Source organism: Lytechinus variegatus, chromosome 15, assembly GCF_018143015.1.
Source record: "Lytechinus variegatus isolate NC3 chromosome 15, Lvar_3.0, whole genome shotgun sequence".
NCBI classification, from domain to species: domain Eukaryota; kingdom Metazoa; phylum Echinodermata; class Echinoidea; order Temnopleuroida; family Toxopneustidae; genus Lytechinus; species Lytechinus variegatus.
Genome location: NC_054754.1, coordinates 8,517,218 through 8,531,602, shown reverse-complemented (window position 1 = coordinate 8,531,602; position 14,385 = coordinate 8,517,218). Strand labels below are relative to the sequence as shown.

The following is a 14,385-nucleotide window of genomic DNA, read 5'->3' as shown; positions in this document are numbered from 1 at the left end:
GACAAAGACTCTTCACTGCAATGTAGACTTACTCTTCTCAAAGGTGATTTTTTATTTGTTATTAATAATACATTGCAACATTTGTCATTTTACAAGTTACCTGGCATTGGCAAATTTTCACTTCTTTTGTATGTTCTAGTGGATTTAAGTATATGGGCTTATCAGAAAATTTAGGCGATATTACACCCAAGAGATAAAAAATAAACTTCTTTATAATTATATTCCATCATTTCTTGAATCCTGGACACGCCCTAGTTCCATGACATCAGCCTTAAACTGATCTCAACATGCACACCTCACTGTATTTCCATGATTTATAAATTCAAGCTGTGATAACAATGTAACAAGTGGAATGCCTCTGGCCGTCTCACCTGCATCACGCGGTTCAATATAGCAGCAGTGCTGACTTTGAATACTACTCTAACTCGCACAAGATGTTCAGTGATACATGGTTACTCTTATGTCCACTTTTTATGAACTAGACCAATAAACTTACAGAGATATGATGGTTATTCAACAAACAAGTGGAATGCCTCTGGCCGTCTCACCTGCATCACGCGGTTCAATATAGCAGCAGTGCTGACTTTGAATACTACTCTAACTCGCACAAGATGTTCAGTGATACATGGTTACTCTTATGTCCACTTTTTATGAACTAGACCAATAAACTTACAGAGATATGATGGTTATTCACCAAAAAACCCCAACATGGCCAAAGTTCATTGACCTTACATGACCTTTGACCATGATCATGTGACGTGAAACTCAAACAGGATATTCAGTGATACTTGATTACTCTTATGTACAAGTTTCATGAATGAGATCCATAAACTTTCAAAGTTATGATGGTAATTCAACAGATACACCCAATTCGGCCAAAGTTCATTGACCTTTGACCTTGGTCATGTGACCTGAAATGTGCACAGGATGTTCAGTGATACTTGATTACTCTAATGTCCAAGTTTAATGAACTAGCCCAATAAACTTCCAAAGTTATGATGGTAATTCAACAGATACCCCCGATTCGGCCAAAGTTCATTGACTCTAATGACCTTTGACCTTAATCATGAGACCTGAAACTTGCACAAAATTTTCAGTGATGCTTGATTACTATTATGTCCAAGTTTCATGAATCAGATCCATAAATTTTCAAAGTTATGATGGGAATTCAACAGATATCTCCAATTCGGCCAAAGTTCATTGACCCTAAATGACCTTTGACCTTGGTCATGTGACGTGAAACTCATGCAGGATGTTCAGTGATACTTGATTAACCTTATGTCCAAGTTTCATGAACTAGGTCCATATATTTTCTAAGTTATGATGACATTTCAAAAACTTAACCACAGGTTAAGATTTCGATGTTGATTCCTCCAACATGGTCTAAGTTCATTGACCCTAAATGACCTTTGACCTTGGTCATGTGACATGAAACTCTAATAGGATGTTCAGTAATACTTGATTAACCTTATGGCCAAGTTTCATGAACTAGGTCCATATACTTTCTAAGTTATGATGTCATTTCAAAAACTTAACCTCAGGTTAAGATTTGATGTTGACGCCGCCGCCGCCGCCGTCGGAAAAGCGGCGCCTATAGTCTCACTTTGCTTCGCAGGTGAGACAAAAACCCCAACATGGCCAAAGTTCATTGACCTAACATGACCTTTGACAATGATCATGTGACCTTTGACAATGATCATGTGACCTGAAACTCGAACAGGATGTTCAGTGATACTTGATTACTCTTATGTACAAGTTTCATGAATCAGATCCATAAACTTTCAAAGTTATGATGGTAATTCAACAGATACACCCAATTCAGCCAAGGTTCATTGACCTTTGACCTTGGTCATGTGACGTGAAACTCATGCAGGATGTTCAGTGATACTTGATTAACCTTATGTCCAAGTTTCATGAACTAGGTCCATATATTTTCTAAGTTATGATGACATTTCAAAAACTTAACCTCAGGTTAAGATTTCGATGTTGATTCCTCCAACATGGTCTAAGTTCATTGACCCTAAATGACCTTTGACCTTGGTCATGTGACATGAAACTCTAATAGGATGTTCAGTAATACTTGATTAACCTTATGGCCAAGTTTTATTAACTAGGTCCATATACTTTCTAAGTTATGACGTCATTTCAAAAACTTAACCTCAGGTTAAGATTTGATGTTGACGCCGCCGCCGCTGTCGGAAAAGCGGCGCCTATAGTCTCACTCTGCTTCGCAGGTGAGACAAAAATGAGTTCAATTAGAATCCAATTAAGTGATCACCAAAATCTTTGTATTAGTAGGGAAAATATATGTGGCAAATGATTCTTGTAGAAAATGTGTAATTGCTGAGAAAAAAACAAAATAAACACATTCCATCAAAGTGCTGGTTATGATGAGTATACACTGTCCCAAAGTACTTTAATCTGATACGAGATCTTCAGTGCAATATATTTTTTTAGCTTAGATTTCATGATTTCACAGAGTCAGTTTTATGTAAATGAACCACATCTAGATTGACACCGATATGGTGACAATTGACCTTGATTTTTTGAAGACTTTCCCATGAAATCATTGTATGCTGCGAGTATAGGTACTGAGTTTTAACCTTACCCAATCTCATTGAGGTATAAGTAACCTTACCCAATCTCATTGAGGTATAAGTAACCTTACCCAATCTCATTGAGGTATAAGTAACCTTACCAAATCTCATTGAGGTATAAGTAACCTTACCCAATCTCATTGAGGTATAAGTAACCTTACCCAATCTCATTGAGGTATAAGTAACCTTACCCAATCTCATTGAGGTATAAGTAGAGTTCTAAAGGATCTGTCTTCTCTGTGCTGTCACCTAGATGTTTCACCCGGACAGGAATACCTTTTGAAAATAAAAACACAAATTGAGAGAAAAAAGTTAATATTAAATACACAAAAAGGGTCATTTAATAATAATACCCAATATTCATAATGCACTTTTCCAAAATGGCCCAAATGGGTGTCTCACAAAGAGTATGTATGACTTAGAATCAAGGTTAAATGCTGATGCACACATGATATGCAACAGGTAATCTTATTGATAAGTACACAGTAATGCACATCAACTAAGTATGATTTTACCAATGCGGTGATGCCTTTTATACCTCGTGCAACTGGGAATTAAGTAATAATAATAATAAGTAATAATCCACGTAAATCAGATTGAAAGACAAGATTCTTAACTAGACCACGACGCCCCCACACAGGGTGGCTCTAAGTCACGCTTGAAACTTTGTGCAATACCCCAAGGCATTCATTTTGCCAATCACGTAACTTCATCAATGACCGGTGGTTCTGAGCAGTCATAAGTGACTGTTATTGTTTTGAGATGAGGATGGTATACTGAAATAACCAATACCCACATCACTAACTTGTATATAATAAATATCCTTTCAAATGAGCTTTAGTATAATACCAACATTCTTAACCTTTGAATCAGCTAAAGGTACATCATATATGTAGTTCCTACTGCTGGTTTGGCTTTACAGGTAGTCACAGAGTACATGCACTACATAGATCTGGGCCCCGTCTTACAAAGAGTTACGACTGATCCAATCGTAACTCTATGGAAATCCATCAGTGTCATAACTTTTTCTACAGGAAATTTGCAAAATGTCCTTTGTAAACAAAGGAAAACAAACCAAATTGTAAAGAAATTTATGGATATACATTCATATCTAGAATTTTTTTTTACAAACATGCATTTTATTTGTTGACTTTGCTGGCTTTTCATAGCTGCGATAGATTGGATCAATCACAACACTTTGTCAGATGGGGCCCTGTGTATAGTTCATTGATGCACTTGACTCTTAATCATCAGACAGGTACAGTAAATCAGAACAGAATTTTCAGAATGAGTTTTACAAAAGGTGTTTGTGTGGCTTACCTTTCTTGAATTCAATTTCCAGTTTGTCCGGTTTGCTAGAGTTGTCTGGGTCAGAGGTCATCTGGTAGATATCCACGGGAGCTTCACACTGTACGTCATAGTAGAGAAGACATGTAAGTTGTTTGCCGAAAGAAAATTACCAAAATTACCAATGATGAGCTTTGCACTGTATGCATCAAAGAAGATATTCATGGCAGTTCAGAGTAAATGCTCATGCTTACCAATGTAATCAATGGTAGATCATGCATTTTATAATGCATGCACAAAATCTGCAACGTTATTGTGATGTCATTCTCTCTCGTTAATCTGGAGAGATCGGTCTACTAAATTGTACTCAATAATGCAAATTTATCAATGTTTCTCTTTTGAAGTAATCACAAACCTAATTTAAACACAAACACTAGTTTTGCAAGGATTCCACTGCTTGTTCTACCGATTAATCCTTTTTCTATCAGCACCATTTCTTTTGTATTTTATGACGTAAAATATAGAATATTTTAATTTTTCAGATTTAAAAGGAAAGGCTTCATCATTGAATCATAGTTAGTCATGGCAATGGCAATTCCAGATTCATTTTGCATCCAATTTTGATGAAATCTATAGTGTTATGCTTTCTTATTTTTCTATATGTTTTTTTCAAATCAACCTTTGTTATGGTGGACTTCCCCTAATAATGACAATTTACTCATGAGATAGAGTGACTGAACTGTGGCTAAATGACCAGAAATAGTTTTTTTTTTTAATCAATATTTTGCTATAGCAGGGGATTTTTTTCAAGAAGAGTTAAAGGATATTCAAATGCAACTTTAAAAATCAAGCACAACTTGATTTTTAAACCAATGTTATAAGTTTATTTAGAATTTACAATTAATTTTTTGTGTTACAATAAAACTGAACTCTTTCTTTTAAAGATTTCAGATGTTACCTACATATAATTGACCCAATATTAAACAAACCTTGGGGTCTTCAAGTACGCCTGCCTCATAGCTGATGTGCATAAGGTTCCCATCCATACTCCAGGGGGCGCTCTTCGTCACTGGGAGAGGAATGTTGTGGGCACTGGCAAACTCAAAGAGGTCGTTACGTCCCTGGAAACGTTCATAGAATTCGGGCATCTTCCATGGGGCTATGATCTAAGAAGAATATGCAAAAACAATAACAAGGCAAAAGCGATTTTGTGTCTCGCCCACGTATGAAAATAACCAGAAATATCGTGATTCGCGAGGGCATGCAACAGAATTGTATCGAAACTTCACTGTAATATGACTGGGATGGAATAACACTTGCCTTAAGAGCCTTGCACGTAAATTTTAATGTTGACCTGAAAATGACCTTTGACCTTATTGTGTGACCTACGACTACAGCATAACATGCAGGTCCCCTAAGTCCATCTACCATCCAAGTTTGGTTGAAAAGCACCATACGGTTGCGGAGTTAGGTAAGGTTGACCTGAAAATGACCTTTGACCTTACCATGTGACCTCCGATTGCAGCATAACACACAGGTCCCCTAAGTCCATCTACCATCCAAGTTTTGGTGAAAAGTGACTTACAGTTATGGAGTTATGTGTCATAAGGTTTGTGACGGACGGACGACGGACGGCATTTGGATCCCTAAGTCTCGCCTTCACCTGTGGTGGGCGTGACAAAAACTATAAACTAGCAGACACTTTGTATACTTGTAACAATTGAAAATTTCAACAACAGGTTGTGATCTATATAAGCTTAAGAATGAAAATAATAAAATTTGAACTACTGAAAGATAACATTGTACAGCTAGAAGCGTTCACAAAGAAAACACATATTATTTTAACTCTTGTTAACAAAAACTATTCATTGAAATTACAGCAAATAACAGCAAGAGACAAATAATGTTTGCTTTTGTATTTTAGATTTCACATCCTACCTCCTCTACCTTTTAAGTACAGTACACTGGGTTTCTGTGATATAAATTAATTTCCTAGAATGGGTTCACCTTTGAAAATAAAAGAGAATATTTTCAAAAGGTGAGCTTACAATGGCATAAAATGAAGCAAGCTTATATAATATGCCAAAGACCCCATTGCATAAAAGTTTCTATCATCCTATCTTTACCATCCAATGGTAACGTGTCTCAACAGCCAATCAAAAGCAAGCATTCTCTAAACGTTACCACTGGAGTATAAAGTTTTATGCAAAGGGACCCTTCTCAGAAAAAAAAACTGCTTGGTCCATGTTCATATAATAATTACTTGGCAACTCTAGAATCAGGAAGGATAAATTATTTTTTTTTCGTGGCTTGCAACACTATTATAGATTGATTGATTGGTGGGGATTTTTACCTGATTGCTAAGACAGCATGAATGCTTGTAAGCAAGCAACCAGAGGACCGACAGCTTATTAAGGTCCTCTCGGAATGACCTGGTAATGAGGATTAATGCCTTACCAAAGAGCAATAGCGCACCAAGTGGGAATCGAACCCGGATCACCTGAATACAAACCCGTTGCTCTACCAACTGAGCTATCGCGCCTCCACAAGATCAGACTAAGCTTCAATTCTATACATTAAGAAACTCTTGAAAACAATATTCACCATGAACTCACCTTAATGGATGGATGTAAGGCATAGCAACTCAGCTCAAAACGAATTTGGTCATTTCCCTGTACAAAAAATGTAATTTTTAAGAATTCATATCAATTACCGGTACCATGAAAACTAAACACATTTAACGTGATCTGAAAATTAAGTAATACAGTTGAAATATTCCCTTAAATTTTCTTGGAGGAAACTCAACAGGAGCCTATCAAATTTGTTATACCGTTCAATTCTAAAAGTACCAATTCTTTAAAAGCATTCACTATTTTTTTCCTAATAAAATTAGGTACTTGTGAGGGTTATTGTTGATCAATTTGGCAAGTTATATATCTTTTTTCTCTTTTTAAGTCAATAAACAACAATCATAATCAATTTTTTGTGACTTATGGTTGGTTTTGGGATGGTATGTCACATGGCTTGTCAACCAAGTGAATATTATAAACCATTGTCTTACTTTCCCTGTAGCTCCGTGTGACACAAACTGCGCATTGTGTTCCTTCACGACCTGGATGATGCCTTTAGAGATACAGGGTCGAGCCAGAGCAGTACCCAAAAGGTAGCGATCTTCATACTTGGCGTTGGCTTGGACGGCAGGCCAGATGTTCTCAACCACAAAGTCACGCTTCAGATCTTTCACCACATACTAAAATTAAAATTCAGAAATGAAATGAAAGTTCAATACCAATATACCATACCTCATGCCCTGATGTCATTGTGCTGCCATCTTCGAGGCTGAAGCCATTGTCTTGCATACATGTACATTGATGATCTGCAGGTGGCCCATCTCTGACAACTCTCGTTTTCGCGTATTCCGATATCCTCTAAGGGAGGGCGCCATGAGATTACGACATCACATGCATAGTATTACAAGATTATGAAGTGGTTCCTAATCAAATGATTGGTTGCGCGCACACATGACCCAGCAGTTATTTTGCCTTATAATACAACCATTTTTTTCTCACATGTAACTTTCAAAAGTTGATGTTCCATTAGTCGAATAGTCACCCTCAAAGCCAAGCAATTTTAAAACCAGATTAGGCAAAGTGTGTGTTGTAAACATACCTATTCTAAGTCATATTTTTCCTAAATCAAAGAAAAAACAGATTTCTGACTACTGATTGATTGAACTGTATACAGTAGGTGAAGTATACCAGGGTGCCATTTCATAAAGCTATTCGTAAGTTAAGAGCGACTTTAAGAACAACTGGTAATTACGTAATGACGATACATAAATTCGCCATTTTCGGATGAAATGGATAAGCGTTAACAGATCGATTGACCATTAATTTGGGCCGCGACACATAGCCACAGTCACCAATTCATGCCACTGGCAGAGTAGCAGCTGTTGCCAACCTCATTCCCCTCATTCAAACAGCAGTAAAAACAGTTTCCTGGTCGATCTTTTTTTTATGTAGGCTCAATTCATTTGAAAAAAAGGAGAAGGAACTGATGATGTATCATAATGACAAAAGACAACGTTAACGTAAACGTTACATTTAACAATGTTAACGTAATTCTAATTATGAAGTCATCGAGACAGTTATATAAAACGTCTCCACTATATTGGTGATAAGGGTTATTTTTCAGCTTATGATAATTTCAAATTATGATAATTTCAAATTGAATTGGCTTTTTAATAAATACCAAACTCATAATTTTCATAGTTTCATTTCATCGTTGTTTTTTCGCTATGACATCACTATCTGTCAGTCTTTTTTCTCATCTTTTCCACTTCCAGCCTAAAAATACCTCCCTCTCTCTCATTCCCGCTTCCCCTCACGGCCTCACCCACAACCCCTCTCCAAGCCCCTACCACACTTTCAATTCAATTTCTTTCTTTTTTAATATAGAACATTACAAAATAACGCACATAATATGATTATACAAACAGAATAGAATAATACTAAAAAAAAACAAGTATATGCTTATAATGATTATGTGTTTATCATTCATGTAACAAAACAACATAAAATGAGTGAGAGTTTTCAATTTCAAGCTATCCTCAGAACCTGCTCTTTAATCGATTTGTGGTCTCACAAAAGATTAAATCATCGCTTCCTCAAACATGGTTCGAGGCTAGGTCCGAGGGGAAGAACTATGATCTTTGCTTAAAAAATAAGAAAAAAAACATATTCCGTTGCTAGCGGTCAGCAGCTCCCCTAAAGCTTTGTTTATGTTTTGGGGCGGCCGGCGAAGCGAAGGTCGGAGATCGAGAGTTGCGATGTAAGTCAGGATATCAGGGCGAGATTGATGGGAGAGGTGGGAATTGGGAAATTCATAAAGACACGCTTGCCGAATAAGAGAGATTATTTTGTTTACAAACTTTGCTAGACTGTCGTGCGGAGGTGATGGTAATATGATTTACGTTCATCGTACTCGCGTGCCTGTGCAGTTTTGATTGTGGGCAGTTAATTCATTCATGGTTCATCACACCACGCCGGTGTGTTTTGACTTGGCTGCAGGGTTCTTTGTGTGGCCACGGAAATAAAAGGAAACTATGTGGGTGGTTCGCGATGCTCGAGCGCGAGCGCAGGCATGAAACTTGACTCACGCTTTGACGAGCTTGATGCTGTTTCGTCGTCTCCACGCATTAAATTCTTGAATATATTTCATTTGTTTTTAAGTGTCAATCCGAACCGATTTTTACTCTCAAGCATCAAAATCGGAAATCGGAAAAATGTAGGAAAAAAGGGAAAATCGGTTCGGATCGGGAATTGAAATAAAAATCGGTTACAACATTACTGGTAACCCTTTCTTACATGCTACACCATCGCTAATGAATATGCCATTTACCATAAGAAAGGATCATATATATCTTTAACTAAATTTAAACATTTGCTATTGATGAAATTTGCAATGACATGATTGTTTATTTCCTATTCCTTCACATCAGCTTGTTTTGGGGATAAGCTTGGCCTTTATAAATTAATAAAAACGGAGATGAGAGAGAGTTAATTGCAACACTACATTTCCAATAAATAGAATATTTACTAATTTCTCTCTTTTCAGAAAATATTTTCATTCCATTCCTCATTACAGGAAATAGGGAAACTGGGGACCGTTTCATAAAGCTGTTCGTAAGTTAAGAGCGACTTTAAGAATGACTGGTGATCCCTTCTTACGCGCTAAACCATAGCCAATGAATATACCATTTACAAGTCGGGATCACAAGTCGTTCATAAAGTCGCTCTTAACTTACAAATGTTCAGCTTTATAACAACCCACCAGCTCTCAACTACAGCCCACATACATACATGTATATAACAACTGGATATACATGTATGTTAAATGAGATAAAATCTCTTCAGCCTAGTAGGGTCCTGCATACTAAATTGCAATCTCCGCTTTAGATCTGTTGCATTTTCTTTCAATTACACTGGGCCTGCTCTTGGCAAAATGCATAAGATCAAATTCATTAAATGATATTGCCATAAATTGAAAGCTTTTGATATGGAGCTCGATGCCATTTCTCGTCTCTGCATTAGTCTCTGGAGATGTTTTACATCTCAAAAGAGACATTTACATTAGAAATGGGTCCTGGTTATCTTTAAAATAGCAAATGCACAATTTCAAAAAAGCAAATAGCCAACCAGATTGAGGGATTTCAGTAGCTTTTAACTGTTGAAAATTTCTCATATTATAACAAGTTTTATGAAACTGACTCCTGGAAATACGATGCAAGAAGGAACGCGCTGTGGCCTGGTGGTTATGACTCTCTCCTTTGAAGCAGAGGGTCGTGGGTTCTCAACCAAGCCATGACAACTTCCTTCAGCAAAAAAAAAAAAAAATCACCCACATTGTGCTGCACTCAACCAAGGGTGAGGTGAAAAGGTATTAAACTGGCTGGGCTTATTCCCTGAATGTACATGTACTAAGCACCTTTGGAGCTTAAGTGAACAAAATATAGCATTATCATAGACAACTAGATAATTGGCATCTCATGAATGCTATACTAATGCAAGAGTCATGTTGCTGTCTTTACAGAAACTGTACCCAATTCAGGTTGGTTTGAGTGCAAAAAGTAAATAACCTGTGATATTTAGACCAGAATAAATTCTCATAATTACAGATATTGCTATAGTCAGACCGGTATGCACACACCGTATCAGAATCTATTGACTTGCACTTTTTTATCAGGGTCATAAACTTTTACAAATTGTTCACAAATTTTTCACACATTGGTGAATTGCAATGGGATAGCAATGATGCATGCATACAATTGCCAATAAAGATAATTCCATTGTCATTGGCAGAGATAAATCGGGAACAGAATGACAATGCTCACTGTTACGAACTGGGCATTCGATCCTCAGACTGTGAATATTCATTTTCAGACAAGCAGAATGAATTCATCAAAAGAAAGGCTTTCTGCTGAGAGGTACAATGCACCTGTATACTCAAGGCTAAAGGAGGCATGATCTTGTATTTTATAGTTTGTAGGCTTACACAGCCAATAATACAGGTACAATATTTTTTTGGTCTCTTGTCACTTCCAGGGTGCTGCATTGTTGATTCCAAATTTGAACAATGCTACTCACATGAAAATCCATAATTTATTGTTCGAAATAGACATGAAATGATATACTCCGGAAATTTGCTTTGCCCCTTTGACTGTGGGCCCGGCAGCCGCTGTGCAGCGCTAGATCGACGAGGCTCTATCCCTTTAATCGTTGAACGCCAAACAAAGTAGTAGCACTAGCAACTCCCATTCTTTTGTCTTTTGGTCTGACGCGGCTGGGATTTAAATCCTGGGATTTAAATCCCCCGACCTCCCAGTTGTGAGACGGACGCTCTACTAACTGAGCCAACACACAGGTTGATACATGTAACCTTGAGCATTTTCAAAGAAAATTGTCCAACTCCAATATGGCAGCTAAAATATGCAAATTACAGATGGAAAAAAATGCATACACCTCGACTATAAAATGCCTGCAATTGTGACCCATGAGTGAGATAATGTCTGAAAACATGATTTTTTTTTACAAAATAATTATTTTCTTGATATTAAAAATAGACCCCTGTATGTACAGTACAAGAACAAAATGAATGGGCAAAAAAATCATTTTCACAATGAGTGAGCACAAAAATTATGTGATCTACACTACAGTATGAGTGAAGTACTGTCTGAAAACATGATTGCTAACAAAATATATCATGACTTATGTCATTGTCATGTATGTCATAAATGCTGTATTCCAAATGGCTGCCATATGTCCCTATAAACTGAATATTATGACCAATTTGAGTGGGGGCAAATATTTTTGACAACAAAATTTGAGTTTGACTACACAATGCCTATAATTGTGATGTAAGAGTGATACTGTCTGAAACATGATGTATCATTTCTTTATAGGTGATAATGCTATATTTTGAAATTCAAAATAGCCATCACAGGCTCTACCAGTAGCCTATCACGCACAATGCAAATGTGCAAACTGCTTTTTCACAAGAGTGGAGTGGGCACACTATAAAATGCATACATAATTGCGACCTACATGTACAATGAGTAAAATACTGTCTGAAACAGGATTTCTCACAAAATACATAATTTCTTCTGCCATGTACATGTATGTGATGAATAATGTATTTTGAAATCCAAAATGACCACCATGGGCCCGAAGAGCATTGAATGAGAAAAAATTTTGACAGAATTTGGTTTTGCTTGACGATAATATTAATTTCTATGAGTGAAATATTGTTTGAAAACATGATGAAATAAATAATTTCTCCTGCCACATGAGATAAATACTGTATTTTGGAATTTAAAGGTAAGAGAAAGTACAATTGCAGCAAACAATCATTTCATGAGAAAGCCTTTACACTCCAGGACAATTAACACCATATATCATAAATCTAGATCTGGTATATTGAAACCAACTCATCTTTGTGAAATCATGAAGTCTTAGCTGAAAACTGATATACTGTTATTGATAACTAACACAAAACAGCTTTTGGGACAGTGTATTCATATTGCTTGGAAAACTTAAAATACCAGACATTTTATGGAATTCTGTGCATATTTTGCTAATTTCTTGGCAATTACACACTTTTTTCCAGAGCCAGGTGGCACATATCTTTCACAAGTGGATACAATGCGCGACCAGGGGGTCTCGAAAAGCACCCTAAACACGTAATTTCCATATTCTGAAAATGCACTCCTTAACAAGTATTGGCGTGTGAAACCCTACCCTTAACAAGTAATGGAAACAAAACGATACTCTTGGCAAATATTCCCTGAAATGAACCCCTAAACAAGTACAGGAATGTTTTATTGTTACGGGTCCTTTGGTCGTCTGCTTTACCTTATTTGGTTTAGTACGACCCCATCTTCTACACCTCACGCAAATCGGACTCTAAACACGAAGTGTTGGGGCAAAAGGACATCCTTTATAAAACATTTTAATTTTGTTTTATCATCCCCACAAATTCGACCCTAAACACATCATTTTCCTGGCGAAATAGATACCTTTTTTCATTATTTTTGTGTTTTTGACACCCTTATCACATTACGTACGTAACGTGCCCTACCTTGAAAAAGACATCCTTTTTATGTGTTTTTTTGGTCGCGCATGGTATCCACTCGTCAATGTAAGTGCCCCCCCTGGGATACGTGTAGCCTACATACAAACACCTGGGTGGTAATTTTATCTGATTCTGTTCAAACTCATTTTGAGATCCTTACCACTACTTGTATTTATCTTTAAAATGGCTGCCATAAGCCATAGCAGTATCATGTAGCATGCGAATGGGGACGATAGTTTTCACCACAACGAGGACTATTTGACCATACATTAAATACATCATGTAATGTTCATGTGTGAGTTAAATGGAAATATGATTTCTAATGGGTCAGGTGCAGGTGATAAATTTTGTATGTTGTATTTTGCAATTCAAAATAGCTTTAGCCACCATACAGTAGGTCTTTACAGTATACAGTATGTACAATATGAATGGGAACATATGATTTTGAAAGAAATTTGCTTTGCTTTCAGATTATAATTAAATTACAATTACGTTGTATTCGTGAAATATTGTCCAAAAACATAAGTTTTATTTAATGAAATATATCACATCTTGTGAGGCCTAATCTTGAGTCATTTATAGGTGATAAATGCAGCATTTTGAGTAAATTTGAAGTTAAAAAATACAATTGTCATGTACATGGCACAATAAATTATAGATTTCATGGGCAATCATGGTTTCAGACAATATTTTCACAATTGTCACAGCAATAGCCCAGTGCTCACTTCTGAACAAGAGTGTCGCTAAGACGAGCACATAATACGCCCGTCTGTAACGCGGAAAATGGAGTTATTGATCAAGCAAGAAAAGTGGAAGGTGGCAACTCACCTTTGACCATATGGCCTCAAAATCAAAAGAAAGATCTATACTAGTATCATACACACCAAATTATATGAGACTAGGTTAAGTCAAACTGAAGTTATCGCGTTTACAAGGACTGCAGAAGGGTACTAAGATAAAAACATGTCATTGTGACCTTGAACTTTGACCTACATCTACTGACCTCAAAATCAATAAGCTTCCTGGGATCCATGCTAGTAACATACACACCAAATTATATAAGCCAAGGTTAAGTTACACTAATGTTATCATGTTTACAAGGACTGCAGAAGGGTAAGATGAAAACATGTCACTGTGACCTTGATCTTTGACCTTTTGACCTCAAAATCTATAGGCTTCATGAGATCCATACTAGTATCATACACACCAAATTATGTGAGCCTAGGTTAAAGGGGAAGCTCACCCTGAAGAAAACTTTGTAGTAAAAATAGCAGAAAAAATAGTAAAAAATATTGGTGAAGGTTTGAGGAAAATCCGTTAAAGAGTAAGAAATTTATTAGAGTTCAAAGTTTTGGATTTGTGACATCATAAA

At 36.6% G+C, this 14,385-nt stretch overlaps 1 protein-coding gene across 1 annotated transcript in view; it reads right to left on the bottom strand.

Moving 5' to 3' along the window:
* LOC121428509 (argininosuccinate synthase-like) overlaps positions 1-14,385 on the bottom strand; it is a 43,113-nt gene that overhangs the window by 10,451 nt on the left and 18,277 nt on the right. Inside the window, exons 4-8 of the mRNA XM_041625168.1 lie at positions 6,946-7,134; positions 6,500-6,556; positions 4,874-5,050; positions 3,918-4,005; positions 2,789-2,873 (exon numbers count right to left, since the gene is read on the bottom strand). Of these exons, the coding sequence (XP_041481102.1) occupies positions 2,789-2,873; positions 3,918-4,005; positions 4,874-5,050; positions 6,500-6,556; positions 6,946-7,134 (596 nt within the window). The remainder of the gene's footprint in view (positions 1-2,788; positions 2,874-3,917; positions 4,006-4,873; positions 5,051-6,499; positions 6,557-6,945; positions 7,135-14,385) is intronic.